This window comes from Hylobates moloch, unplaced genomic scaffold, assembly GCF_009828535.3.
Source record: "Hylobates moloch isolate HMO894 unplaced genomic scaffold, HMol_V3 SCAFFOLD_9, whole genome shotgun sequence".
NCBI lineage: Eukaryota > Metazoa > Chordata > Mammalia > Primates > Hylobatidae > Hylobates > Hylobates moloch.
In genome coordinates this window covers 74980598-75008061 of record NW_026652284.1, presented here as the reverse complement: position 1 = coordinate 75008061, position 27464 = coordinate 74980598, and the positions used below count along the sequence as shown (strand labels likewise).

The 27464-nt window shown below is 39.5% G+C and overlaps 1 protein-coding gene across 2 annotated transcripts in view; it reads right to left on the bottom strand.

Moving 5' to 3' along the window:
* Positions 1 to 27464, bottom strand: part of INTS8 (integrator complex subunit 8) — a 57915-nt gene that overhangs the window by 5730 nt on the left and 24721 nt on the right. Inside the window, exons 11-23 of one of the 2 annotated variants that reach the window (XM_032760073.1) lie at positions 25390 to 25460; positions 24826 to 25001; positions 23233 to 23366; positions 20714 to 20824; positions 17664 to 17865; positions 15046 to 15167; positions 8983 to 9167; positions 8482 to 8515; positions 7473 to 7529; positions 7329 to 7390; positions 2610 to 2728; positions 1129 to 1232; positions 18 to 68 (exon numbers count right to left, since the gene is read on the bottom strand). In XM_032760073.1, the coding sequence (XP_032615964.1) occupies positions 18 to 68; positions 1129 to 1232; positions 2610 to 2728; positions 7329 to 7390; positions 7473 to 7529; positions 8482 to 8515; positions 8983 to 9167; positions 15046 to 15167; positions 17664 to 17865; positions 20714 to 20824; positions 23233 to 23366; positions 24826 to 25001; positions 25390 to 25460 (1428 nt within the window). The remainder of the gene's footprint in view (positions 1 to 17; positions 69 to 1128; positions 1233 to 2609; positions 2729 to 7328; positions 7391 to 7472; positions 7530 to 8481; positions 8516 to 8982; positions 9168 to 15045; positions 15168 to 17663; positions 17866 to 20713; positions 20825 to 23232; positions 23367 to 24825; positions 25002 to 25389; positions 25461 to 27464) is intronic. The other variant, XM_058444505.1, reaches the window with a different exon arrangement.

Sequence of the window (27464 nt, the reverse complement as noted above, 5' to 3'; positions counted from 1 at the left end):
TAATATTATAAACTAACCTGTGTGTGGCAATTCAGCAAAGAACAACATTTTATCATTCGTTTTATTACCTACAAAAGCAAAATTCTCATTATTTTCAAAAAACAGCTAACATGGATTGTAACAAATGTGCCACTCTGGTATGGGATGTCAAAAGAGGAAGCTGTGTGTGGAGGAACAGGGAGTATATGGGAACTCTGTACCTTTTATTCAATTTTGCTGTGAACTTAAAAGTGCTATAAAAAAAACCCAAAAATCTAATAAATGTTCAATCTTATTTTGAAAGCCATTATAAGTATTTTTTAAATATCATTTAAGTTATGATACTGGTAGCCTACATCAGAGGAAATAGCAACGCATATCCAAAAAAAAAATGGACAAAATTTGACACCAGGTGCAGGAATGGGGAGGAAATGGGAAGAAGTAGGTCAAAGGGCACAAATTTGCAATTAGATAGAAAAAGTCTAGCAAGCTGATATACAGTATGAGGACTAGAATTCATTATACTGTAATGTATACTAAAAATTGCTAAGAGTAGATTTTAGGTGCTCTTATCACAAAAAATGGGTAAGGAAGGCAACGGATATGTTTTTTTGTTTGACTGTAGTAATCATCTCACTGTATATTAAAACATTATTCTGTATATCTTAAATATATACCAAAGAAATTAGGGAAAAAAATAGGGATTTAGGAGATAGAATCCATATGATTTGAGAGCTAACTGGATGGTGGCAGAAGGGTCAGTAAAGAAAAAAGCCAAAAATGATGGTCAGGGTTTGGGCTTGAACAACTCAAATGGTTAAACAAAAATGTTTAGTATTTTGCAGGGGTTTTTGTTTTTGAAAGGGCAGGTGAATTTATTAGGAGTGTATTAGGAGTTTATTACTTTATGGTAAAGACAGACACAAATCAGTTTGGACAAGTTGAATTTGAGGTGTTCTCGGGGAATCAGGACAGCAATAGGTGCTAGAAATAAGGACAATGAAAATACACAGAGCAATGTGTTCTAGAGCCATGAACCTGGGACTTACGATCACATTACAAGGAAATGGGTAAGTTCAGCCAAAAGGGGGCCCAGGAAGAACATATACAGGTAGGCAAGAAGCCAGCCAGCCCATGAAAACAATTTACCTGGTCTGTATAAACATCAGGGGGCACAGCCTTGTTAAAGAAGTCAGAACACACAGCTCCTGCCTGGAGGTAATAGTGAAGAGCTGCTGAATACTGATTCGTTGCTGAAACAGAAAAACAGACATAAGTCATTAGAGGTAACAGTTGAAAAACAGGGATTCCTTTGTTAAGAGTCAGGTGCAACTTCATAAGTTAACAAAAGCAGATTCTAACCACAGATCTAGAAATAAAATGTTAATTCATATTTCTTGCCAAATATCCTAGTACAGAATTTGGTAGCTGGAGATTTTATTTCCCAAATGTCCAAACTAGAAACAAATTATGATTTTGTGAAGTAGTTCAGAATCGGTATATCAAGAAATTGACAGCTATCAAGCTGATATCTTGAACTTGATAGATATCGAGAACCTGATAGCTTCTTTTGGGGGCTGGGGTGGAAATGAGCATTAAAAATCAGCATTTGCATCAAAATAATCCAGAGGAGAGAGGAATGATGTGGGAAAGGGGACACGTGAAACAAGACTGGCCATGAGCTAATTACTGTTAATTAGTAGCTGGGTGGTAGACCCATGGGTGTTCAGCACACTATCCCTTTTATCTTCATATCTTGAACTTTCCCTTTAAAAATATTCAACTCATTAGGAAACAAGCATGATAGGAAAAAATCTTAAAAATTAAAAACCAACTCCTAAAACACAGATTCTGAAATGATTCTAGTCAGAAATTTTATTTGATCTGTAGAGTAATAGAAGCATTGAAAGTTTCGTAACAAGTGGGAAAACCTTATCACATATAATCCATCAGAGAAGTAATGGGGAGAGTTAGGATCTATCTCCAAGAATAAAAATAATGATCAACTGTACCTGCAGAGATTTTAGAATCTCTAAATAGCATTTTAAAAAGAAAACTTCATTCTCCTTTAAAGATGTTTTACCAATTAATTAGATTTAAAAAATTCATGCTGGGCACAGGGGCTCACGCCTGTAATCCTAACACTTTGGGAGGCCGAGGCGGGCAGACTACCTGAGGTCAGGCATTCAAGATCAGCCTGGCCAACATGGCGAAAACCCGTATCTACTAAAAATACAAAAATTAGCCAGGCACGGTCGTGGGTGCCTATAATCCCAGCTACTTGGGAGGCTGAGGCAGGAGAATCGCCTGAACCCGGGAGGCGGAGGTTGCAGTGAGCCAAGATCGTGCCACTTCACTCCAGCCTGGGCGACAGAATGAGACTCCATCACAAAAAAAATATTCACTGTTCTTTTAAAAAAGAGAATAAAAGTAGTCAACATAAAATTAAAAGCATCTGAACCAAAGGTTCTACACTAAAAAAAAGTACAAATACTTTTACTGCTTTAATTTTACTAAAGACAAGTAAATCTCAACAAAACAAGTATTGAAATAAAATAGGTTATATATTTACTTTCACTTCAAAAAATGCTATAAAAACAAAACACAAAGCAACTAAACATCTCACTTACCAAAGTAAATATCTGCCTGGATAATTAACCAGGAATGGTTATTTGGATTTATACTGAGTGTATATCGAACTAGCTCTTTCACTGTGATTGCCACAGCTTCAAAGTCCACAGACTGGAGGCTAAAAGGAAAGATACATAACATTAATCTCTATTTTAAAAGTCAACTTTAAATTCCATGCATGTATTTATTAAAAACAAAAACTCAGCCAAGATTCAGGTGAACATAAATATAACGCTCAATACTAGGAGTAAATGTATTATAAGAACTATCAACACAACTAAGTCTAAGAAAGTGTGATGGGCTAACTTTTATGAGGGGTTGAAAACAATCTGATTTTTGTTCTCTTTTCTTCAAAATGTCAAAGGTAGACAAGGCTGCACCAAGAAAGTGTATTTGCCTCTTTTACAAATGTTTAAAGTATACAGAAGTAGTAAGATAAAACCTTTATCTCTGCTTTTAGCACAATTTATGGGCAACAAAAGAGACTCATAAAATTTCCCCAAATTATTATCATCATTTTTTGTTTCAGACGGAGTCTCACTCTGTCACCCAGGTTGGAATGCGGTGGCACAATCTCAGCTCACTGCAACCTCCGCCTCCTGGGTTCAAGCGATTCCTCTGCCTCAGCCTCCTGAGTAGCTGGGATTACAGGCACTCACCACCACACCCAGCTAATTTTTTTTTTTTTTTTTTTTGTATTTTTAGTAGAAACGGGGTTTCACTATGTTGGCCAGGCTGGTCTCAAACTCCTGGCCTCAGCCAATCTGCCCATCTCAGCCTCCCAGTGCTGGGATTACAGTCCTGAGCCACCATACCTGGCCTCCAAATGATTTTTAAGTTCTGTTATCTATGAGAAGTCACATAAAAATCAAGGACTCAGACACTGACAATGTTGCCATGTGGCCTTACATCCACCTTAAGCCTTCTTGCAGGAGTTACTGACTCCCCTGGAGATGTTTCAGGGGCCTAATGGGGTCAGGGGCTGGATGTCCAAGTATATCACATCAGTGCATTTGGCAGCCCCCAAGAATCAAGAAGAGTACTGCGAGCCTGGCTAAATGTGGACACCTTCAGGTACAGAGTCAGAAGATGGAACTGTGAAGAGAAAAGCGAGGCCGGCACCCAAAAAACTGCTAACTGCTCCCACCTCCTAAGAGCAGTAAAGCACAAGGGTAGAGAATACAGGCTGTGGATTCAGACACATGGCTCTATCATTTACAAGGTAATTTAGACAAGGTACTTCTGTTGCTCTGAGGGGTTACAGTTTACCCTAACTCACCAGTGCCCAGTACAGTGGAAAACGAATTGTGGGATTATTAGCAAATAGTCAATTATTTATTTAAACGTAGATAGTTATATAAATTAGATTGGCTTATAATTTTACAGACATTTACAAAATGTTACAAGTGTAAGAATTCTATATATCAAATAGTTGGTTTTAAAAACTTAATCTTCAATCCAGTGCCATTCCCACTATTCTTGGAATCAATAAAGAGTCCTCCTCAGGAGAAATACTTTTCTCTAGTCAAACATTTAGTCATATTTTGTTTTCTCTGGGTCAATTTAAAGTATTTTCATCATGAAGATAATAGTTAAGCCTACTATGTACTAGTCTTTATTCTAAATATCTAGCTTAGAAAATGTATTATTTCAGACCAGGTGCCGTGGCTCATGCCTGTAATACCAGTACTTTGGGAGGCCGAGATGGGCGGATCACGAGGTCAGGAGACCGAGATCATACTGGCTAACATGGTGAAACCCCGTCTCTATTAAAAATACAAAAAATTAGCAAGGCGTGGTGGTGGGCACCTGTAGTCCCAGCTACTCAGGAGGCTGAGGCAGGAGAATGGCGTGAACCTGGGAGGCAGAGCTTGCAGTGAGCTGAGATCGTGCTACTGCACTCCAGCCTGGGTGACATAGCAAGACTCCATCTCAAAAAACAAACAAATAAATAAATAAATAAAAATGTATTATTTCATCCTCACAATTCTGAGGCAGGTACTATTTTAGAAATGGGGAACATGGCACAGAAAGCAACTTATTGAAGGGCATATACCTCTAAGTGAAAAGGCTGGGGCTCAAACCCCGTGAGTCTGACCCAGAGCCCCTAGGGTCAACAATTCTTTCGCCTCATTTATAAACACGCTGGAAACCAATCATTACAGTCTAAACTTAGGCCACAGAGGTAATACTACAGAGGCTAAAAAACACAACCATTAGGTGGGGTGCAGTGGCTCATATCTGTAATCCCAGCACTTTGGGAGGCCGAGGCAGGCAGATCACAAGGTCAGGAGTTCGAGACCAACCTGACCAACATGGTGAAACCTCATCTCTACTAAAAATACAAAAATTAGCTGTGTGTGGTGGCACGTGCCTGTAATCCCAGCTACTCAGGAGGCTGAGGCAGGAGAATTGCTTGAACCCGGGAGGTGGAGGTTGCAGTGAGCTGAGATCATGCCACTGCACTCCAGCCTGGGCAACACAGCGAGACTCAGTCTCAAAAAATAAAAATAAAAATAAATAAATAAATAAATAAATAAATAAATAAATAAATAAAAATAAAAGCCAGGTGTGGTGGCACACGCCTGTAGTCCCAGCCACTCAGGAGGCTGAGGGTGGAGAATTGCTCAAACCCAGAAGGTGGAGGTTGCAGTAAGCCGAGATCGTACCACTGCACTCCAGCTTGAGTGACAGAGTTAGACTCTGTCTCAAAAAAAAAAAAAAAAATCAAAAAAAAAAAAAACAAAACACAACCACTGAAACCACCAATTAAAAAATGCAAAATGGGGCTGGCCACGGTGGCGCACACCTGTAATCCTAGCACTTTGGGAGGCTGAGGTGTGCAGATCACCTGAGGTCAGGAGTTTGGGACCAGACTGACCAACATGGAGAAACCCGTCTCTACTAAAAACACAAAATTCGCCGAGTGTGGTGGCACATGTACTTGGTACTCGGGAGCCTGAGGCAGGAGAATCGCTTGAACCGGGGAGGCAGAGGATGCGGTGAGCCGAGATTGCGCCATTGCACTCCAGCCTGGGCAACAAAAGCGAAATTCTGTCTCAGAAAAAAAAAAAATCCAAAACTAGGTGGGCATGGTGGCTCACGCCTGTAATTCCAGAGCTCTAGGAGGCCAAGGTGGGCGGATCTCTAGAGGCTAGGGGTTCAAGACCAGCCTGGGAAACATGGTGAAACCCCGTCTCTACTAAAAATACAAATAAATAGCTGGGGGTGGTGGCATGCACCTGTAATCCCAGATACTTGGGAGGCTGAGGCATAAGAATCGCTTGAACCTCGCAGGCGTAGGTTGCAGTGAGCTGAGATCTCGCCACTGCACTCCAGCCTGGGTGACAGAGCAACGCGATGTCTTAAAGCCTCCCAAGTATCTGGGAAAGAAAAGAAACAAAAAAAGAAAAGAGAAAAGAAAAGAAAAACTGTCTCTACCGGATTCTTGAATTGGTATCTAAAAACAGATTTTATATAAAAATCAGAAACACAGGACGACGGACTCTGCAGTTCAAATGCTGTGGAGCATGCACATGTGCTTCATGCAGCATGGTGCTCCCTTGGGAAATAAGCCTCAGTAAGTGGAGGGCAGGGGCACTCACCTGCTCTGACCCTCCAAATCCCTGGATGAGACAGAGAGCTTTTCCAATCTCTAAGGTTGAGATGGAAACAAATTCTTTACTATTATTCTATTATCAGTTTGCCTATGTATCGAAATCTTTTCTTCTTCAAAGATGCCACTAAGAGTAATAACATAAGGCTTGGACAAGCACAAACTAAGAAGACTGAGAGGGAGGACAGGGAGGAAAAACATTTGTGAGGAAACAAATGGATTCCCCTACATGAGAAGTTGCTATGTGTGGGAAAAGAAAAATGTACATGATTTCTTCAAGTAAATGAACCCTTTTTCCTCCCCTAAAAAAAGTCCCCATCATCTTACTGTGATTCTCAGGTAGTGCATGCAAAAGGGAATATTTCTCAGTCATTAAAGAAGTTTAGTTCCTACAGCAACTAAAAGAGATTGGGAGACTTTTGACAACTGCAGCATTAGATGAGACATACAAAAAATTATGAAAAAACAAATCACTTTCAAATGGATACTTGTAAAAGAAATAAGATGCTGGAAATCTGACAGCAAGTCATTCTTTCATTGGCCCCAATTTTCCAATTCTACTGACAATCAGGACCACTTATATCTTCTGTTCCAAGGCTGATAAATCTTAACTCCTACTTAAGAGTTATGCTGGGCCAGGTGTGGTAGCTCTTGCCTGTAATCCCAGCACTTTGGGAGGCTGAGACGGGCAGATCACTTGAGGTCAGGAGTTTGAGACCAGGCTGGCCAACATGGCAAAACTACGTCGCTACTAAAAATACAAAAATTAGCCAGGCATGGTGGTGGGTGCCTGTAATCCCAGCTATTTGGGAGTCTGAGGCATGAGAATCACTTGAACCTGAGAGGCAGGGGTTGCAGTGAGCAGAAATTGTACCACTGCATTCCAGCCTGGGCAACAGAGTGAGACTCTGCCTCAAAGAAAAAAAAAAAAAGGGTTATGCCTTATCCACAATTTATAGCAAGATTATTAGAGAAACACAAAGACTGTAGAATCTTAGATTTCTGGCCCTTTAATAAAATTATCTAAGGGTATCTATACTAGTCAGAATGGTTTCCAAATACATAACTCAATTAATAAAATAAAAGCTATACCACTACTTACTTGGGAATGGAAGATGGCCAAATAGAAATGTGTTCAGCTGTAATATCATTCACAATGTCCTCCTTTAAAAAGAAAAAGAAAAAAGGTGTGATTTACAAATAAATTTCTTTCAAATTTTTTTAAATGAAATTATGAAATACTTACCCGAACATTGTGAAGTTTCACAAAGAGTGATAAAATAATAGTCAAAATGAGTGGTTCCTATAAGAAAACACAGAATCCTAAAACAGTGTGTGTATATTTATTTATTTAATATTTCTCCTGTCAACCTCACAGACATTAAGCATTTTAAAAGACCCTTGCCTTTTTAAAATTTAGCATCTGTTTTAGCACGTGCTTTAGCACACTAAAAATCAACTTTTTAATCGCATGTAGGGGTGGGGTGTGGATCATAGCACATAATATACATAAAATTAGCACATTTAAATATTTGGCTTATGGTGCTATCTCCAAGCTCAACTCCTCACATGACTCTCAAGTAACTTTTTATCCCTTAAAATAATGTTCAAAAAGTGAAACCTAGGTTATGTCCAATAAATAAATATGACATTGATCCTACTAAGCAAAAATTAAAGCCAGGCTTCACACATCTAGCCCCTATTATGAAGACTTCTTTACAATTTAAAGAAATACCTGCTCCGTTCACTAAAACATGGTAAAGTAAATGCAAAACAAACTTTACCAATCAGAATATCCCACCCACCAATAATGATCACTGAAGAAAAGCACATTAACAGGTCACTTTAATAATTTAACCAGAGGCCAGGCCAGGTGGCTAACACCTGTAATCCCAGCACTGTGAGGGGCCAAGAAGGGAGGATAATTTGAGACCAGGAGTTAGAAACTAGCCTGGGCAACAAGGGGAGACCTCATCTCTACAAAAAATTAGCTGGGCATGGTGACATGTGCCTGTAGTCCCAGTTCCTCAGAAGGCTGAGGCCGGAGGACTGCTTAACCTCAAGAATTAGAAGATGCAGTGAGTTACGATCACACCTCAGCACTCCAGCTTGGGTGACAGATCAAGACTCTGTCCCTTAAAAAAAAATTAAAAAACAAATAATAATTTAGTCAGTATTTGAAGTACCCAATAATTTTTAGTCATATTCTACAAAAACCAGCAATAGTAATTAGAGCAATTTTTAATAAAACTTACTCGTAATTTTTTGATAAAAGAAAGCAGTTCACTCCTACAAAACAAAAATTTTTGAATACACATTTAATATTAGAAATAAAAAATAAAATCAAGAAAGTAAATTATAGGTGAAGGTTTATTCTTAATGCTCCAATTCTGCAAGTGTGAAAAGGAATGTAATATTCTATTGTCATACTAACCTAGTAACATTTCTTCCCTGCTTTAATCACATGTGAAGTCTTCAATACTATCCAACCTTAAATACTACTGATTTTGAATTCCAGTTGATTAAATGATTAATAGTTTCTTAAAATGACATATAAACAAAAGATCTTTCCAAAGGTAGCCAAGGCAGACAGGCTCATCACAGACGAGTACTACAGAACTTGTAAGATTGTCCAACTTTATGATATACAGAATAAAAGCTGATGTTCTTGAAATCAACCTTTAATAGGTTAATAGTATAAATAGGATAAATATTAAGAACTCAAACACAACTGACAGAAACATACCAATACATACCGATACATGATACCTAACGTAGATTCCCTCTGTTTTATTAAACTAACTCTGCCATCATTTCCTCGTTTGTGCTGACTGGACACACTACAGATTTGAACAACAACTTCCCAAAGGTCTTTGGCAGTCCGTCTACTTTCTTTAGGGCCTGGAAGTTCTTTGCATGTAGCTGCTAAAAGCTGTCCAAGCTAAAACATGAAAAACAAAATACACAAAAGATAATCTGTAATGTCGTGAACATCAGTTCCATTATCAAGACACACTGGAGGAAGACGGAATGACTGCCCAAACATACTAAGCACAGTTATTTTATGCTGTGCCTTCTGTACAACCTTTGAGGAGTTTAGGGCTCATTGTGTACTGACAGATCTGAATCTGAGAAAGATCCTCTGGTTCGAGCATACGAACTTTGTCTCTGAACAATTATAGTCTAGTGAAAACGAAAATGAGACAATGCAAAGAGATAGGTGATTTATTAAGTGGAAAAAAAAACGAGTTGCTAAATACACATAGTATGATCCCACGTTACATAGGGGGAAAAAAAAAGTGTAATGGAAGGCATACACCAAGATGTTAACTGTAGTAAAAGCCCAGGGGGTGAGATTAAAATAGTGCTCAGATTTCTCTCTCTCCCTCGTGCACATACACACACATACAACTTTTAATAACTAAAAAAAAACTGTTTCAACGAAAAAAATAAGGAAAGGAATAAGGAAACTGAAGTTGGCAGAATTAAGGGATACAGATTTAAAGCAATTTTTCTCTAAGAAAATTGGTAGCAACTGGGAATGGAGCTACTGCTCATCTGAGGAGGTAGAATTAAGGCAGGACAGGTTACACAAAGTGACTGGTATGAATAAAAGCTGCCTCAATGACCTAAGATGTAGGGAGGACCCAGAAATAAAGAGAGGAAAAGCTAAAAGCAAAAGACAGAGAAAGACTGACTTACAATAAATTCAGAATTTCTTTTCTTTTTTTTTTTTTTTTGGAGGCAGGGTCTTGCTCTGCACCCAGGCTGGAGTGCAGTGGTGTGATCTTGGCTCACTGCAACCTCCGCCTCCCAGGCTCAAACAATTCTTGTGCCTCAGCCTCCTGAGTAGCTGGAATTACAGGCATGTGTTACCATGCCTGGCTAATTTTTGTATTTTTAGTAGAGACGGGGTTTCACCATGTTGGCCAGGCTGGTCTCGAACTCCTGGCCTCAAGTGATCCATCCGCCTCAGCCTACCAAAGTGCTGAGATTACAGGTGTGAGCCACAGCATCTGGCCACATTCAGAATTGGGCCCCTTTATCCTTGTTCTTATTAACTTTTATACTCCATGGCTCTTGTAGAGGGTGCAGTAGCAAGGATAATTTCAAATCCATCAGGAACCCCTGGTTTCTACTTAAAATGGACCTAGAAAATTTTCTAGGGGTCCCTACTGCTTAAGGCAGCTTTTTTAAGGAGGTGGCAAGATTGCGACAAAGACAAAAATTGGTGGTTTTTCCTCTACTTTTTTTGTTATGAAAAATTTCAAACAGAAAAATTTTTAAAAAGTTCAATAAATACCTGACACATTGTGACTATTCTGCCATGTTTGCTTTATATATCTACATAAATTGTTTGTTAAACCATATTAAACTAAGTGAGACACAATATTTCATCCCTAAATACTTTCACATACATCTTCTAAGGACGACGACATTCTTCTCCTTAACCACAACTCTGCGATCATGCCTAAGAAAATTAACAAGAGCACTGTGGCTTTCCAAAGCTCGTGAGAAGAACATCAAAACCCGGTATACTAGGTGAATGGACATGGACCAATGGCCTAGCAGGATATTTCATCCTGCAAGCTCACCTAAAATACTCTTCCCTGACAAATGGAATCACAATACATGCAGCTATTCACTGCAATGTCATGTCAGGGCTACTGTAGCTCTTAGCTCAAATTCATCGTCTGTTGTCAGGGATCATAGGCTTTAGGTCACTGAATTTATTACATAAATTTAATTTAAAAAATTTTCAAAGTCTAAGGCCCCAAATCAATTGAATTCCACAAACATTCTTGAGCAGCTACTATGTGGTGGGCATCATGGAAAGTACAACATAAAAATTAACTGCCCTGAAGCAGTTCATTGTCTTATAGAGAAGACAAGTGGATAAATAACTTATTATTCAGCATAAACACAACAAAAGAAATACGTCAACAATACAGCAGTAGCAGGATCAGTACAACAGTACAAAGGAAGCAAGAAGAGGAAGTGATTTACTCATTTACAGAGAAAAGAATATGGGAAAGCATCAGAGAAATCACACAAACACACAAAGGTGGGAAGGACATCCTGGCTAATGTGACAAACAGCGTGTGCACAGGTGCAGAATGGAAACATGGCGTGGACACGCTGGTGCTGCCAGCACAGGGCTGGAACGCCAAGGGGCAGGGGAGCTGCACCTGGAGGAGGAGAAGCATGCATACCTTAAGAAGCCTGGTAGGCCACATGAACAACCTAAGGTTTTAGCCTATACTAGCACCACTGTGGTTGCCAATCCCCTCTACTACTACCTAGGCTCTTATCATCCAAGTGCCTATAACCTGTGCCCTTTCCATTATGTGACACTGCCACCCACTCTGATCCAAGGGGCAGACTAGATAGTTTTATATTATTTCAAAAGGGTATATTTTAGTGACATGCTTAAGAATTTTCTGTTCCTATTTGTGATTATATATGAGTAGGAAAATATGTTCCTATGTAACAGAATAGAAAACATTAAAATCACCTAATATCCCATTATCCAGAGACAATGGCTGTTAATATCCTTTCAGACTTTTTCCTACACGTGTGTGCGTGTATGTGGTGTATTCCACACCAGACTGGAAGTGTGGAAACTGATTCAGATTGTATTTTTTTTCAAAACACAATCCCTCATTCTAAACTTCTTTCTCTAATTCCTTTTTCCTTGACATTAACAAGGCAGTGAGAGGCCAATTATGTATGGAAGGTGGCACACAAAACCCTAACCAGATGACATATGAGGAGACACCTAAGTGACAATTCTTTCGCAAAGTTACCACACATCCTTCCTCCTTTTGGACCAGATCAGGGGAACTGCAGGAAGCAGTGAGACAGCCTCTCCCAGAGTTAGGCAACCAACAAAACAATTTCCTGTGTCCTTACACATTGCAGACCCTCAAGCATTCATTACACAAACACATGCCTATCTCTCCTGGTGCACAGCTCCACAGAATTCACTGCCAGAGGTAAAGGGAAGAGTTACTATACCGTCTTTGCACTCAGTGACAAGCTATGACTCTAAGTGTAAATGACAGTAACCTTGGAACACAATGGTTCCCTCATCTGATTTTCTTAAAGGCTAAGAAAATACTGGTGTGCATAATGAGACAAGTGCCCAAGATATTAAGAACTCACATGCCAGAAAGTTCACTAAAGAGACAGAAATGATTCAGGCCAGGCGCGGTGGCTTATGCCTGTAATCCCAGAACTTTGGGAGGCCCAGGCGGGTGGATCACCTGAGGTCAGGAGTTCTAGACCAGCCATGGCAAAACCCGGTCTCTATTAAAAATACAAAACAAAAAAAAACTACCGGGGTGTGGTGGTGCACGCCTGTAATCCCAGCTACTTGGGAGGCTGAGGCACAAGAATGGGTTGAAACTGGGAGGTGGAGGTTGCAATGAGGTGAGATTGTGCCAATGCACTCCAGCCTGGGTGACAGAGGGGGACTCAGTCTCCAAAAAAAAAGAAGAGATAGATATGATTCAATATCTGAAATTTCAAAGAAAAGGATAATTCAAGTATGGCAATTTTCACGAGCAAGTGTAAAGATAACAAAAAGGGCCGGGCTGGGCGCAGTGGTTCACGCCTGTAATCCCAGCACTTTGGGAGGCCGAGGTGGGCGGATCACCTGAGGTCGGGAGTTGAGATCCGCCTGATTAACATTGAGAAACCTCATCTCTACTAAAAATACAAAATTAGCCAGGTGTGGTGGTGCGTGCCTGTAATCCCAGCTACTCGGGGGCCTGAGGCAGGAGAATTGCTTGAATCCGGGAGGCGGAGGTTGCGGTGAGCCAAGATCGTGCCATTGCACGCCAGCCTGGGCAACAAGAGTGAAACTCCATCTCAAAAAAAAAAAAAAAAAAGGGCCAGGCTCGATGACTCACACCTGCAATCCCAGCACTTTGGGAGGCCAAGGCGGGCAGATCACGAGGTCAGGAGATTGAGACCATCCTGGCTAACACGGTGAAACCCTGTCTCCACTAAAAATACAAAAATTTAGCCAGGCGTGGTGGTGGGTGCCTGTAGTCCCAGCTACTCTGGAGGCTGAGGCAGGAGAATGGCGTGAACCCAGGAGGCAGAGCTTGCAGTGAGCTGCGATCACGCCACTGCACTCCAGCCTGGGCGACAGAGCAAGACTCTGTCTCAAAAAAAAAAAAAAGATAACAAAAAGGGGGGAAAAAACTGAAGAAATCAATAAACTCTCAATAAATACAGAAAGGTTAAAATGAAATGAGCTCATTTTTTAAAAGGACATGCATGAAATATGAAGGAAGAAACAAGTAACCAAACACAAATGTTACAAAGTGGTACAGTTTTACAAGAGTTCCCAGATAAACACAGATTTAAAGGATTTTTTTTTTTTTTTTTTTTTTGACACCAAGTCTTGCTCTGTCGCACAGGCTGGAGTCCAGTGGCGCAATCTCGGCTCACTGCAAGATCCGCCTCCCAGGTTCACGCCATTCTCCTGCCTCAGCCTCCCGAGTAGCTGGGACTACAGGCACCCGCCACTACGCCCAGCTAATTTTTTTTGTATTTTTAGTAGACGGGGTTTCACCGTGTTAGCCAGGGTGGTCTTGATCTCCTGACCTCGTGATCTGCCCGTCTCGGCCTCCCAAAGTGCTGGGATTACAGGCGTGAGCCACTGGACCCGGCCGATTTAAAGGATTTTGTATTACTAGACAAGTTGGGACAAACAAAGAAGAATAACAAAAGGTAATAGGAACAATTAAAAATAATGAGAAAATCTGAAGCACCAAATATACCCAAAAAGGAGAGAGGGACTTATAATGTTAAATCACTACATGTTTTACTTTGTTTTTTGGGGTTTTTGTTTTTTTGTTTTTTTGAGATGCAGTTTCACTCTTGTTGCCCAGGCTGGAATGCAATGGCACCATCTTGGCTCACAGCAAACTCTGCCTCCCAGGTTCAAACGATTCTCCTGCCTCAGCCTTCTGAGTAGCTAGGACTACAGGCACCTGCCACCACACCTGGCTAATTTTTTATTTTTAGTAGAGACAGGGTTTCACCATATTGGCCAGGCTGGTCTCAAACTCCTGACCTTGTGATCCACACGTCTTGGCCTCCCAAAGTGCTGAGATTACAGGCGTGAGCCACCGAGCCCAGCCTACTTTGTTTTTTTTTTTAACTGTAAGACCAGAAAGTGAGAAAAACCCACTACTTACTCACAGTGTGTATAATATTAACACATGAAAGATATAATCTTAGAAAAAACCTCCAGTTTCTTATTAGTTTTGATATTTTCTGTACTCAGAAGCATTTTAGGTTGCAAAGGATATAATTAAGACAACAAAATAACTTACTGCCAATTTACTGAATAAATTCTTTCACTAGGCGAATAATTACTAATAGCAAACCTGTTAGAGATTCAGACATAGCAAACTTAGAAGGGAAAATTCTAAGGAAGAATAGTGTTCAAATGGAAACAAGGAGAAGTGAATCCCTGACGGACTCCATCAGTTCTAGAGTGTGATTATAGCAACCAAAGCAAAGAAAGTGAATCTCTCATTACTTAGGATTACACCAATGTGTTATCTGTTAACTAAATAATCTGTGACTACATGCTCATGAATTATAGAGCATTAGAAAGAAATATTAGAACAAGGTCAAGTGCATGAATTATCAAAAACTATCCTTTAACTACAAATCAACAAGCATTTGTCCAATCATTTGTATCACAGAAATTAGACAAGTTCCCAAAGTAGTATAAAGTTAAAGAAACAAGTATAATAATACCATCCTAACAATCCTTTTATTTAAACATTAACTACCTTTACATATGGATTATTCTGAAGCAAAAATGCAGGAACTTGGAGTGTAAGGTATTCATTTTCCCTCCAGTTTAACATAAAGGCAACACATTCCTCAGCTATAACTTGACGAAGAGGAATATCTAAAAAGCAAAGAAGAAAACAGTTGGAATTACCATCACAACATTAAAATAAGAACAAAGCAAATACTTGCTCAGATTTCAAATGAATAAAAAAATGGGACGGGTATGGTGGCTCACACTTGTAATCCCAAAACTTTGGGAGGCCAAGGCAGGAGGACCACTTGAGGCCAGGAGTTTGAGACCAGCCTGGGCAACAGAGTGAGACCTTGTCTCAAAAATAAAATTTTGTAGAGACAGGGTCTTGCTCTGTCGCCCAGGAGGGAGCGCAGTGGTGTGATCATGGCTCACTGCAGCCTTGAGCTCCCAAGCTCAAGCGATCCTTCCACCTCAACCTCCCCAAGTAGCTGGGACCACAGGTCCCACCACACCTGGCTAATGCTACCACACCTGGCTAATTTTTGCATTTTTGTAGAGATGGGGTCTCACTATGTTGTCCAGGCTGGTCTCGAACTCCTGGACTCCAGTGATCTGCCCACCTTGGCCTCCCAAAGTTCTGGGATTATAGGCGTGAGCCACCATGCCCAGCCTCCTTCTTATTTTAAATACTGTTTATAAGCACAAGCTATAAGACAAGTTGCTGAACATTTAGTAAGTTCGGAGTTTACAAAAATTATATGCAGAGCTATCAGTCCTTTACCCTCCCTATCCCCAAAAAAGTGATGTGAACTACAAACTGTTAAGCCAAAAAGGTAGCACAAACAGACTAATGATTTAAAGGAACTTTCACCCATTTCAAAGAGTAAGAGCACAGGCTTCGAAGCTGGGCTGGAGTAAAGTCATAGTTCTGTCTCTTCCTGTGTGACTGTGGGCAAATTTCTCAACCTCTCTGCACCTCGGTTTCTTAGTTACAAAATGGGGATAAGGAAACAGTAGCTACTTCACAGAGCTGCTATGAGGACTAAATGAGTTATGCACCTGAAGCTTAGAACAACGCCTGACACGTAGTTAGCACTCCACAAACATTAGGGTTTAAACATTCTTCCTCATTTTAGAAAACCATGTATGGAAAACCTACCTTCCACTTTTAAAAAGTAAACATGTATACAGCAGCATGCATTCTTTGGTGCCAGCATATTATTAGATCAATCCTCATGAAGACATTACAATATTTAAGAGCACTGATGTGTTAAAGCTCAAAGGCATTCTCTCTATAGGGTACTAAAAAGTTATGATCTATAACTGCATGTCCCTGCTGGAAATCAGACTTTAATTAGAAATTAAATTAACTCATAGGACACAAGACAGTAGCACTTGCTTCTGTTCTGACACATTACTATCACCTTCCTTTATAATGCAATTCCACTGTTTATACTATTAAATGTGTACAGTATGATTTAATTGCTCTAAATACTTCTAAAGCAGAAAACTAAGAAACCGCTTTAACTAAGAAAGATCTGTATGTGTCATAGATGATCATTTATATGGTAAGCCCCTTTTCATAGTAAGACATTTACAATTAGAATACTCAAGATCTGTTCCTAAAGTAGACACAAGTGAATTTCTAGCCCACTGGCAATCAGTGTGAAGGCATTTTATGGCTGTAACGAGGAAATAAAACTTCAATCTGTATACTCAAGGACATTTTGATTCTTTCTAACACCTGAAATTGCAATATAGTTTCTCTAGTGTGTAGAAGTATCCCCTAAAATTCATGTGTCTCTGGAACCTGAGAACGTGACCTTATTTGGAAATAGTCTTTGCAGATGTAATTAGCTATGATGAAGTCAGCTGGATTACAGCAGAACTTAGATCCAATGACTGGTGTCCTTATAAGAAGAGAACACGGACATACACAGGGGGAAGACCATGTGAAGACAGCAGCAGAGACTGGAGCAATGCAGCCACAAGCCAAAGATTGCTGGGTCACCAGAGGCTAGGAAGACGCAAGGAGTCTTTCTTGGAGCCTTTGGGGGCAGCACAGCCCTGCAGACATCCTGACTTCAGACATCCGGCCTCCAGAACTGGGAGATAATATATTTCTGTTGTTTTAAGTCACCCAGTTTGTGGTACCCTGTTACAGAAATCCCAGAAACGAACAGTTTCCTTCATTTTTCCCAGCATTCTCAAGTGAACACCAAACCCAAATTCTGTTTTAGGAGTGAAATAACTTTTTTCAAAGATGATAAAAACTCAGCCGGGCATAGTGGCTCATGCCTCTAATCCCAGCACTTTGGGAGGGCGAGGAGGGTGGATCACCTGGGGTCAGGAGTTAGTGAAACCCCATCTCTACTAAAATACAAAAATTAGCCGGGCATAACGGCGGGTTCCTGTAATCTCAGCAACTGAGGAGGCTGAGGCAGGAGGGTCACTTTAACCCAGGAGGCAGAGACTGCAGTGGGCCAAGATCATGCCATTATACTCCAGCCTGGGTGACAGAGCCACACTTCACTTCAAAAAAAAAAAGATTACCAACTGAAATAAATGTGCTTTTAAATTTTCCCCCATAATTATCTGAGTACTGAGTTTCTGAAATTTGTCTTTGTGAACCAGTCTTACCAGGAAGCCTCATTTCCAGATAGCCTCGTACCCTACTTATAAGGTCGGATGGCGGTCTCTCTCCTGCCTGCCCGGTCCCAGCTTCATGTGTATGAATATCCAAAAGCAACATCTCATTCAGCATGACCTGACGAAGCTTTGGTGAGAACTCTGTTACCAACTCCAAACAAGCAGCAAAGAGCTGTTTAGCATGGGAAAAGTCCTATGAAAAGAAAAAGAATAGCCCGGGTCACCTTTCCTTTGGCGCCAAAAAATTGTGCCTTTATGCTGACAGAGCAAAGAGGAGAAGGATTAGTTCAAATGGTCAACGTTGCTTTTCTCAGGGAGTGAGGCTAGACAGTCTTTTCATCTCTGTATTGTTGATATATTCCAAAAAATGTTTAATACCTTTGTAATTTTAAAAAATCCAATAAACAATATAAAATACTTGTTATATTATTATGCAACTTTTATAAAAGTTATAGAATAACCAATGACTTCTGTATTACGCAGGTGTAAAATTCTATTACAAGCACCCTCCTCCATCCAACATATTCAGAATTAGACCTTAGACCACTCGAGGGTTACATATTCCAAAATCTTTGCACACCACCCTATCAGACAATAAAATTGGCTAACAAATAAAATGAAATAAATCAGCTATGATCCAAGTCCCTTCCTATGCATCTCTTATGTTTCTAAAGACTATATTCTATTGCTCCACATATTTCATTCAGTCCCATAATTTGGCCTCTACCCCCATCATTACAAAGAAATAGCTCTCACAAGCCAAAGATCTTTTAACTGTCCAATCTACTGAACACCGTTATCTTACAGGAATTAGGGGTTGCAACTCAGTGCCATGTATTGCCTTTTTCTTGATATTTTCTTTTCCCCTAGCTATTACACCTACATTTGTCAGGTCCTCACACCCATCACACCACTATTTCCCGGACCTAGTATTGCATTCCCTAGGGTCTCACACTCTTTATATTCTCTCTGGGTGATCTTTGGTAATTCCCAAATCTGTAACTCCAGTCCAGACCATTCTCCAAGCTTTAGGCTGTTTCCAACTGTAGCTTCAAATTAAAATTGTAAAAATAAACTCATAATCTGCCCTGCAAAAATGTGTTTCTGCACATTCACTTGCTGGTATTGCCACTTGTTCTCTGACTCTCAAACCGGAAGTCTGAGCATCATGCTCAATTCTTTCTCCCTCTCTTGCCTTCCACATTGTCAGTTACCAATTGCTTCCAGATTTTACCTCCTAAATATTTCTCTAATATGTTCTCTTCTCTCTATCCCTTGTAACACTTGTGACACTTACTAGCTGTGTGCCCTTGGACAACTTAATGTCTTTAAAACTGAGATAATACCTTCCACAAACTTTTTGTGAATAAATGAAACAATAAATGTATATGAAATTTCAGAACAGTTTCTGTGCCCAGTAAATGTTATGTTAGGTGTGGAAGGAGATAAAGCTGCTAACTACATTCCTCCTATTAAAACTTTTCAATGGCTTACAATTGTCTCATGATGCATTGTCTAATATGGCAGCCACTAGATAAGATGTGGCTACTGAGCATGTGAAATGTGACTAGTCCAAATTGAGAGATTCTATAAGTATAAAATACTTACTGGATTTTGAAGACTTAGCACATACATTTTCAAAAGAATGCAAAACATCTCAACTTTTTATATCGATTACACATTGAAATTAGACATATTGAGTTAAATAAATCATTTCAATCAACTACACTTTTTAATGAAATTACAGATTACCTATGTGGCCTACATTGTGTTTCTACTGGACAATGATGGTCTAGAGCAGCAGTTCTCAAACTTTAGCATGCAACAGAATTACTTTGAGGGCTTATTTAAAAAGATGTTGGGCCCCATCCCAGAATTTCTGATCCATTAGGTCTAGGACAGGGCCCCAAAATTTTTATTTCCAGCAAGTTCCAGCCATGTGCAGTGGCTCATGCCTGTGATTCCAGCACTTTGGTAGGCTGATGTGGAAGGATTGTTTGAGCCCAGGAGTTCAAGATCAGCCTGGGCAACATAAGGAGACGCAGTCTCTGCAAAAAAAAAAAAAATTTCTTTCAAATAAGCTGGGCATGGTGGCACATGCCTGTGGTTCCAGCTACTTAGGGGGCTGAGGTGGGAGGATTGCTTGAGCCCAGGAAGTCGAGGCTGCAGTGAGCCATGATCACGCCACTGCACCCCGGTCTGGGCGACACAGCAACACCCTGTCTCAAACAAAAAGTTCCCAAATGTCACTGATGCTGCTGGTGTGGGGATGTAGTTAACTTATTTAAGCCTCAATTTTAGTTCATTTCTGCCTTCCAAATGCTGTCTTTAACCTTCCTAAAGAACTCAGTGTATGATCAGTCATGCAACTGCACTATCTTATGTAACATTCCACTTATATCTCAACATCCCAGACTGCAAACTCATGTAAAATACACTACAAAAGTACATTTTTTAAAAGTTTGTTTTTTAATCTTGGTACACAATCTTTACTAGCTGAATCCTAAAGAATACAAATAATATCTTTGCATGTTCTCTAAACTTTTAAAAAGGCACAGAGCAGTATTCATTTGATCAAGACCATTTTAGTATAATTATAATGGTAAAGCAAAAAGAACAAACCAAAATGCCTTTTCAAATATCCTTTTAGGCCTATGACTGTGACGTTAAAGATTAGGAAAAGGTAAGTTCTGGTTCCTGACTTCCTGCTAAAATTAGTAAAGCATCTTCTTTTTTTTTTGAGATGGACTATCACTCTGTCACCCAGGCTGAAGTGCAATGATGCAGTCTCAGCTCACTCCAACCTCCACCTCCCATGAGATTCTCCTGCCTCAGACTCCAGAGTAGCTGAGATCACAGCCACCTGGCTAATTTTTGTATTTTTAGTAGAGAGAAGGTTTCACCATGTTGGCCAGGCTGGTCTTGACCTCAGTTGATCTGCCCACCTCAGACTCCCAAAGTGCTGTGATTACAGGTGTGAGCCACGGCACCTGGCCATAAAGCATATTCTTAACAAGTGTTTGATTCACACTGTTACTCACCTTAACAGTACTGCAGTGCAAACCTTTGGCCATAAGAATATAAACCAAATCTCTTGTTAAATTGTCTTTAATTCCCAGGATAACACCACTATAGACAGAAGGTACTTCCCACTAAAAGAAACAAAAAATACATATATATATATGCACATACAGAGGAAGCCAAATCTAGATAAGAATCTTTCAATAAACTTCAATTGCATTTAAAAAAAATAATTCATGGGTTGTCTCTTAAAGAGAAAGGAAAATGACAGCCACAGTATAACACTAATGAAAATGAACACATTCACTACAATCAGCAAGTAATAAATAATGGACTGGGATTACTATTAGGAAAAAAAGACACACAAAGACCAGGAGTTTTATATATATTAATTCAGGTAATTCTCACAACAATATCAAGGTAAGTACTATTATGCTACTACTGTCATTTTGCAAATGAGGAAACTACAACACAAAGAAGTTAAATAACCTGTTCGAGATTATACACTATTTAAGCATGAAGCTGGCATTCAAGCTCAAGCAGGTGGTTAGTCCCAGAATCCCCTATCATAACTATTATGCTATACTTGTCCATCTTAAAAATTTTTGGTTTGTTCTTGATTTTTGAGATAGTCTTGCTCTGTCGCCCAGGCTGGAGTGCAGTGGCTTGATCTCTGCTCACTGCAATCTCTGCCTCCCAGGTTCAAGTGATTCTCCTGCCTCAGCCTCCCGAGTTGCTGGAAATACAGGTGCATGCCACCATGCCCAGCTAATTTTTGTATTTTTAGTAGAGACGGGGTTTCCCTATGTTGGCTAGGCTGGTCTTGAACTCCTGGCCTCAAGTGATCCACCCACCTCAGCTCCCCAAAGTGCTGGGATTACAGGCATGAGCCACTGCACCTGGCCTTCATCTTAAAAATTCACACTAATAAATAGTACCAATGCTAAAAAAAAAAAAAAAGCTCAACTAATTTTTAGAGCAATTTTTTCTTCTCTCTACTAGTATGTTTAAACCCAATTTTTAAAAATACAGGTCGGGCGCAGTGGCTCATGCCTATAATCCCAGCACCTTGGGAGGATGAGGCAGGCAGATCAGCTGAGGTCAGGAGTTCAAGACCAGCCTGACCAACATGGAGAACAACATGGAGAAACCCGTCTCTACTAAAAATACAAAATTCGTCAGGCATGGTGGGGCATGCCTGTAATCCCAGCTACTCGGGAGGCTGAGGCAGGAGAATCGCTTGAACCCGGGAGGCAGAGGTTGCAGCGAGCCAAGATCGCACCATTGCACTCCAGCCTGGGCAACAATAGTGAAACTCCGTTCCAAAAAAAAAAAAAAAAAAACAAACCATACATTTCTGGCTGCCTTTTTACTACATCTTCAGCAGGGAAGGAGTAAGTATGTAGTTAGTTAGGAGCATTCCATATTGCTTTAATTTCTCCTGTATCTGTCGATTACTTCCCTTGTATCTCTAAGCTACATTCCACTGAAATGGTGTTTTAAAAGCTATTTTCTTTTTTTTTTTTTGAGACGGAGTCTTGCTCTGTCACCCAGGCTGGAGTGCAGTGGCACAATCTCGGCTCACTGCAAGCTCCGCCTCCCGGGTTCACGCCATTCTCCTGCCTCAGCCTCTCCGAGTAGCTGGGACTACAGGCGCCCACCACCACGCCCGGCTAATTTTTTTTGTATTTTTAGTAGAGACGGGGTTTCACCGTGGTCTCGATCTCCTGACCTCGTGATCCACCCGCCTCGGCCTCCCAAAGTGCTGGGATTACAAGCTTGAGCCACCACGCCCGGCCAAAAGCTATTTTCATTTGCACTTTCTATGCAGGAAAACTTTCTAATAGATAAACTCAGAAACAGGTAAATGTATTAGCTGGGAGTTTTTAAAGGAACATTTAAAGCCAAAAATGTTCCATAATGAAGTATTATGCTACATAATGCATAAATAATATACTATTTACATATATTTACAACTATATTTAAAATGCAGCCAGACGTGGTGGCTCACACCTGTAATCGCAACACTTGGGGAGGCAGAGGCGGGTAGATCACTTGTGGTCAGGAGTTCGAGACCATCCTGGCCAACATGGTGAAACCCCATCTCTACTAAAAATACAAAAATTAGCCGGGCATGGTGACAGGTACCTGTAATCCCAGCTACCTCGGAGGCTGAGGCAGGAGAATCACTTGAATCTGGGAGGCAGAGGTTGCAGCGAACCAAGATTGCACCACTGCACTCCAGCCTGAGCGACAAAATGAGATTTCGTCTCAAAAAATAAATGAAATAAAATGCATATATTTTGTCAACAAATAGAAAAACTCATTTTTAGATGTTACTCATTTAATGGTATTTTTTTGTTTCTGACATTTCCTATTTTCTCTGTCGATGGATGTTAAAAATGCAATTATGGTCATATGAAGGTCTTAAAACTGTTAAGAGGTCCTTATTATCAAAAAGGTCAGGGAACAGCTTTTCTATTAAATTACCTCAGAAAACAAGAGCAATTTTCTTATCTGTTCTTGACATAGGGTTTACCTTATTAGACACTGTCCAGAATTGGCGCTCTGAAGTCATACCATGTAATTCAATTAAAATTTGTCTAATCCTCCAAGGATCCACTGACAATATAAGTTGATGTTCTAACTGACCAATGTTGACACTTGCTGAAGCTAAAAAAAGATTTATATTTCAATGATTTAATTCAAAGATATACACGAGAATGACAATTTACTTAAAATTATGTATTTTGTATTATATCTATAAATTAAAAGCTGCTATCATCTTGAGAACTGATTCATTCAACATTGTGTAAATTACATATTAACTTTATCCTCACACAGAAAACCTCACAAAATTTTACTATATCTGCATTTAATAAAATGTATTTTAAAAATAAAGATAATGAAAATATAAACAAGATAAAAATCAATATTTCATGCAAAGAACTATGTAGAATATATGAAAATAATTAACTTATACACAGACTTATACACTACTTAACTTATACACTACTTTTGAACATAATGCGTTAACAGAAGCATATATAAAATGTTAATTTTGAGTAATAAACATTAAGCATGTGTTTTATGAGAGAAGGGGGCATGCTCTTCCCAGAGAACCAAATATGATTACCAAAATCCCTAACTACAGCTCAGATATCAGACACAGTCTTCAATAACGCATTTCCAGCATTTCTGTGTTAACCTTACCCTTTTCCTTTACAACTGGACATTCAACCAGTTTAAATTTAGTGAAGGTCAAAAAAGCTAAACGTTTGCTTTTGTTAAACCAACTGAATTCTCTCTCATCTATATTAAATGTTGAAGTTTATGTTTCTTATTTAAAAACAGCATTGTATTTTCTACTTATATTTGTAAGGGCAAAAATGGAAAAAAAAATCAAACAAGGCAAAAATGGCGACAATGCAAAAGCTGTTCAGTCAGCAGATACTAGCACAGTGATATAGACTGACATGCACGAAAATCTGTCCTCTTTTTGGTCCCAGCATCTCTCACCACTCCTCTCCCCCTTTCTGTTTTTACCTCCATGAACATATTGGCAGCAGTGTTAGCTTGGTCTATTTCTCCAGCTAAAATCTTTTTTTTTTTGAGTCGGAGTCTCACTCTGTCACCCAGGCTGGAGTGCAGTGGCACGATCTTGGCTCACTGCAAGCTCCACCTCCCGGGTTCACACCATTATCCTGCCTCAGCCCCCACAGTAGCTGGGACTACAGGCGCCCACCACCATGCCTGGCTAATTTTTTGTGTTTTTAGTAGAGACGGGGTTTCACGGTGTTAGCCAGGATGGTCTCAATCTCCTGACCTCGCGATCCGCCCGCCTCAGCCTCCCAAAGTGCTGGGATTACAGGCGTGAGCCACCGCACCCAGCCTTCGCCAGCTAAAATGTTTTATGTATCTAGGCCTGAATTTGCACTTATCATTGGCTTGGCAGAGCTCCAGAGCATAACTGCTTATACAGAAATCTGATACTGAAGACAGGTGAATTTCTATTAATTACCAACACAAGCGTTAATTAAAACAAGAGAGAATCCTCAAATATATTTCAAGGTTAATTTGAATAGAGGGGTAAAACATGCCAACATTTTGGCTGGCAGACTAGAGAGCTAACCTGGGATATCATAAAATGAAGTTACAGGTTTAATGCACAGATTTACTCTAGGGGATCTCTTCCTCATCTGATCAACAAGTAGCTTTCGTTCTTCATCTTTCAACAATGTAATGAAAAGCTCATGTGAAGAAATCATGAAAACATACTGCAGATCTTCCAACCCCAGACACACATTCCTAGATCAGTAAGAAATATTGTAAAACAAAAAAGTGTATAATTTAGTTTGAGAAAAACAATCATATCAACCAATTTTAATAAGCTATTTAAAAAGCCACCATTACATAAACTGCATAATGATATTTTAAAATACATTTTAAAATTCCCCTTTGGTCCTTATTTAAAATTGTGATGTCAATGCCACAATATTAAAAAAAGGTAACTATATAATCCTAACGTCTCACGTGGCTATACAAATTTGAACTTAATGGGTTCTCAAACACCAGTTGCTGCCTGGTTAAAAGATACCCAAGACAAAAACAAAAGATAATACAGATATTTTGTTCACAGGACTAAGTTCAAAGTTAAAAAAAAAAAAGAAAGAAAAAAGAAAAGAAAGGTACTTACTTTAGAAAAGCAGCCATGTTTCCTTTCAAAGACTCTGAAGCTTTTTCTAAATTTATTGATCTTGAACATACCTAGGAATTTGAGTAATTTTCATTTGAATATGGGTACTTTTAAAAATGTAAATTATAATTTGAAAAGGCTGGATTTAAAAACAACTGAATTTTCCTTTTTCAACCATGTACCAATCACAGATTTAGTTAAGTAACTTAACAGAAGAGACCAGACCAAGGAATAAGAATCCATCACAAAGAGGGAATGGAATGTGACCATTTTAATAAGTGCAGGTGTACACATGTAGCAAAGAATAACCTAGTAACCATGCTATATACAGTTCTCACAGAATTTACCAAGTATGTTGCCAAATTATATTAAGTGATAAACCATAGAAATCAGTAGCTCCTGTCAGAAAAGAGTTAAAAAAATAAAAAATTTTTAAAACCAAAAAGAAAATAGTTGAAAAGAATAACTGATTTATCACGAATACAGAACTAATGGTTCTATATTCATGAGCTATTCATGAATAGTTAAAAAGGTAACCAAGGTTTAAAAAGTAAACAATGCAAAACAAAGAATAGAAACTAGTTATGGTTATATTAGTTATCTACAAATAATACTGTCATATTAGGTTGAATTTATTCATTAGATTAGGATTCCTCCCCATATATTATTTATAAGAAGCCAAAATAAAATATAACTAGTGTAAAAGTCCGCAATCTCAAGAAATTGCTAAATATTTTTTACGTTGAAACACACACAAAAAATAGAATGTTCATAGCAGTATTAATCACAGTAGCCAAAAAGAAATAACCTGCAGTCTACCAAATGATGAATAAACACACAAAATATAGTATATATCCATTCAATTAAGTATTATTCAGCCATAAAAAGTGAAGTACTGATACATGCTACAATATTGAAAACATGCTAAGTGAAGGAAGCCAGTTACAAAAGATCATCTATTTCATAGTTCCATTTACATAATATACCCAGAACAGATAAATCTACAGAGAAAGTAGATTAGTAGTTGCCTCAGGTGGTGCAAGATTGAGGGAAAATGAAGAGTGACAGGTAATGAATAAGAGACTATCTTCTTCAGGTGAAAAAAGGAAGTGAAGTGATAGTTGCCCAACTCTAGGAACACACTAAAACCCACTGACTTATACACTTTAAATGCGTGAACTGTATGGTATGTGACTTATATCTTGATGAAACTGTTATTTAAAAAACAGGCTGGGTGCAGTGGCTCTTGCCTCTAATCCCAGCACTTTGGGAGGCTGAGACAGGTGGATCATCTGAGATCAAGAGATCGGGCCGGGCGCGGTGGCTCATGCTTGTAATCCCAGCACTTTGGGAGGCCGAGGCGGGCAGATCACGAGGTCAGGAGATCGAGACCACGGTGAAACCCCGTCTCTACTAAAAATACAAAAAAATTAGCCGGGCGTGGTGGCGGGCGCCTGTAGTCCCAGCTACTCGGAGAGGCTGAGGCAGGAGAATGGCGTGAACCCGGGAGGCGGAGCTTGCAGTGAGCCGAGATCATGCCATTGCAGTCCAGCCTGGGCGACAGAGCGAGACTCAAAAAAAAAGATTCGAGACAGCCTGGCCAACATGGTGAAACTCATCTCTATAAAATACAAAAAAAATTACTGGCGCGTGGAGGGCCTGTAGTCCTGCAGAAGAATCACTTCAACCCAGGAGGCAGAGGTTGCAGTGAGTGGAGATCAGGCCACTGCACTCCAGCCTGGACAACAGAAACTCCATCTCAAAAAAAAAAGCAGTGTTTTAAAAGTACTATGTTCAAATACCATTTTCTGATTAACAAATTAACCTATCAGTAAATAACATCTGAGCATCTTGGAGTATGTATTATATACTTACATTCTAATAACTTTCTTTGCTACCATATGTAAATATCTTATTATGGTGAGTAATAAATATCTGAGTCTCCTTTTACAACGGATTATTTATTCACACAGTGAGAAGCTTTGTACATGTGTCATAGAACAATGTAGGGAACATGTAACTTCTGATAAGCAAACCTAACAGATCATGTTATGTGAATTTCATGCACTTCAATT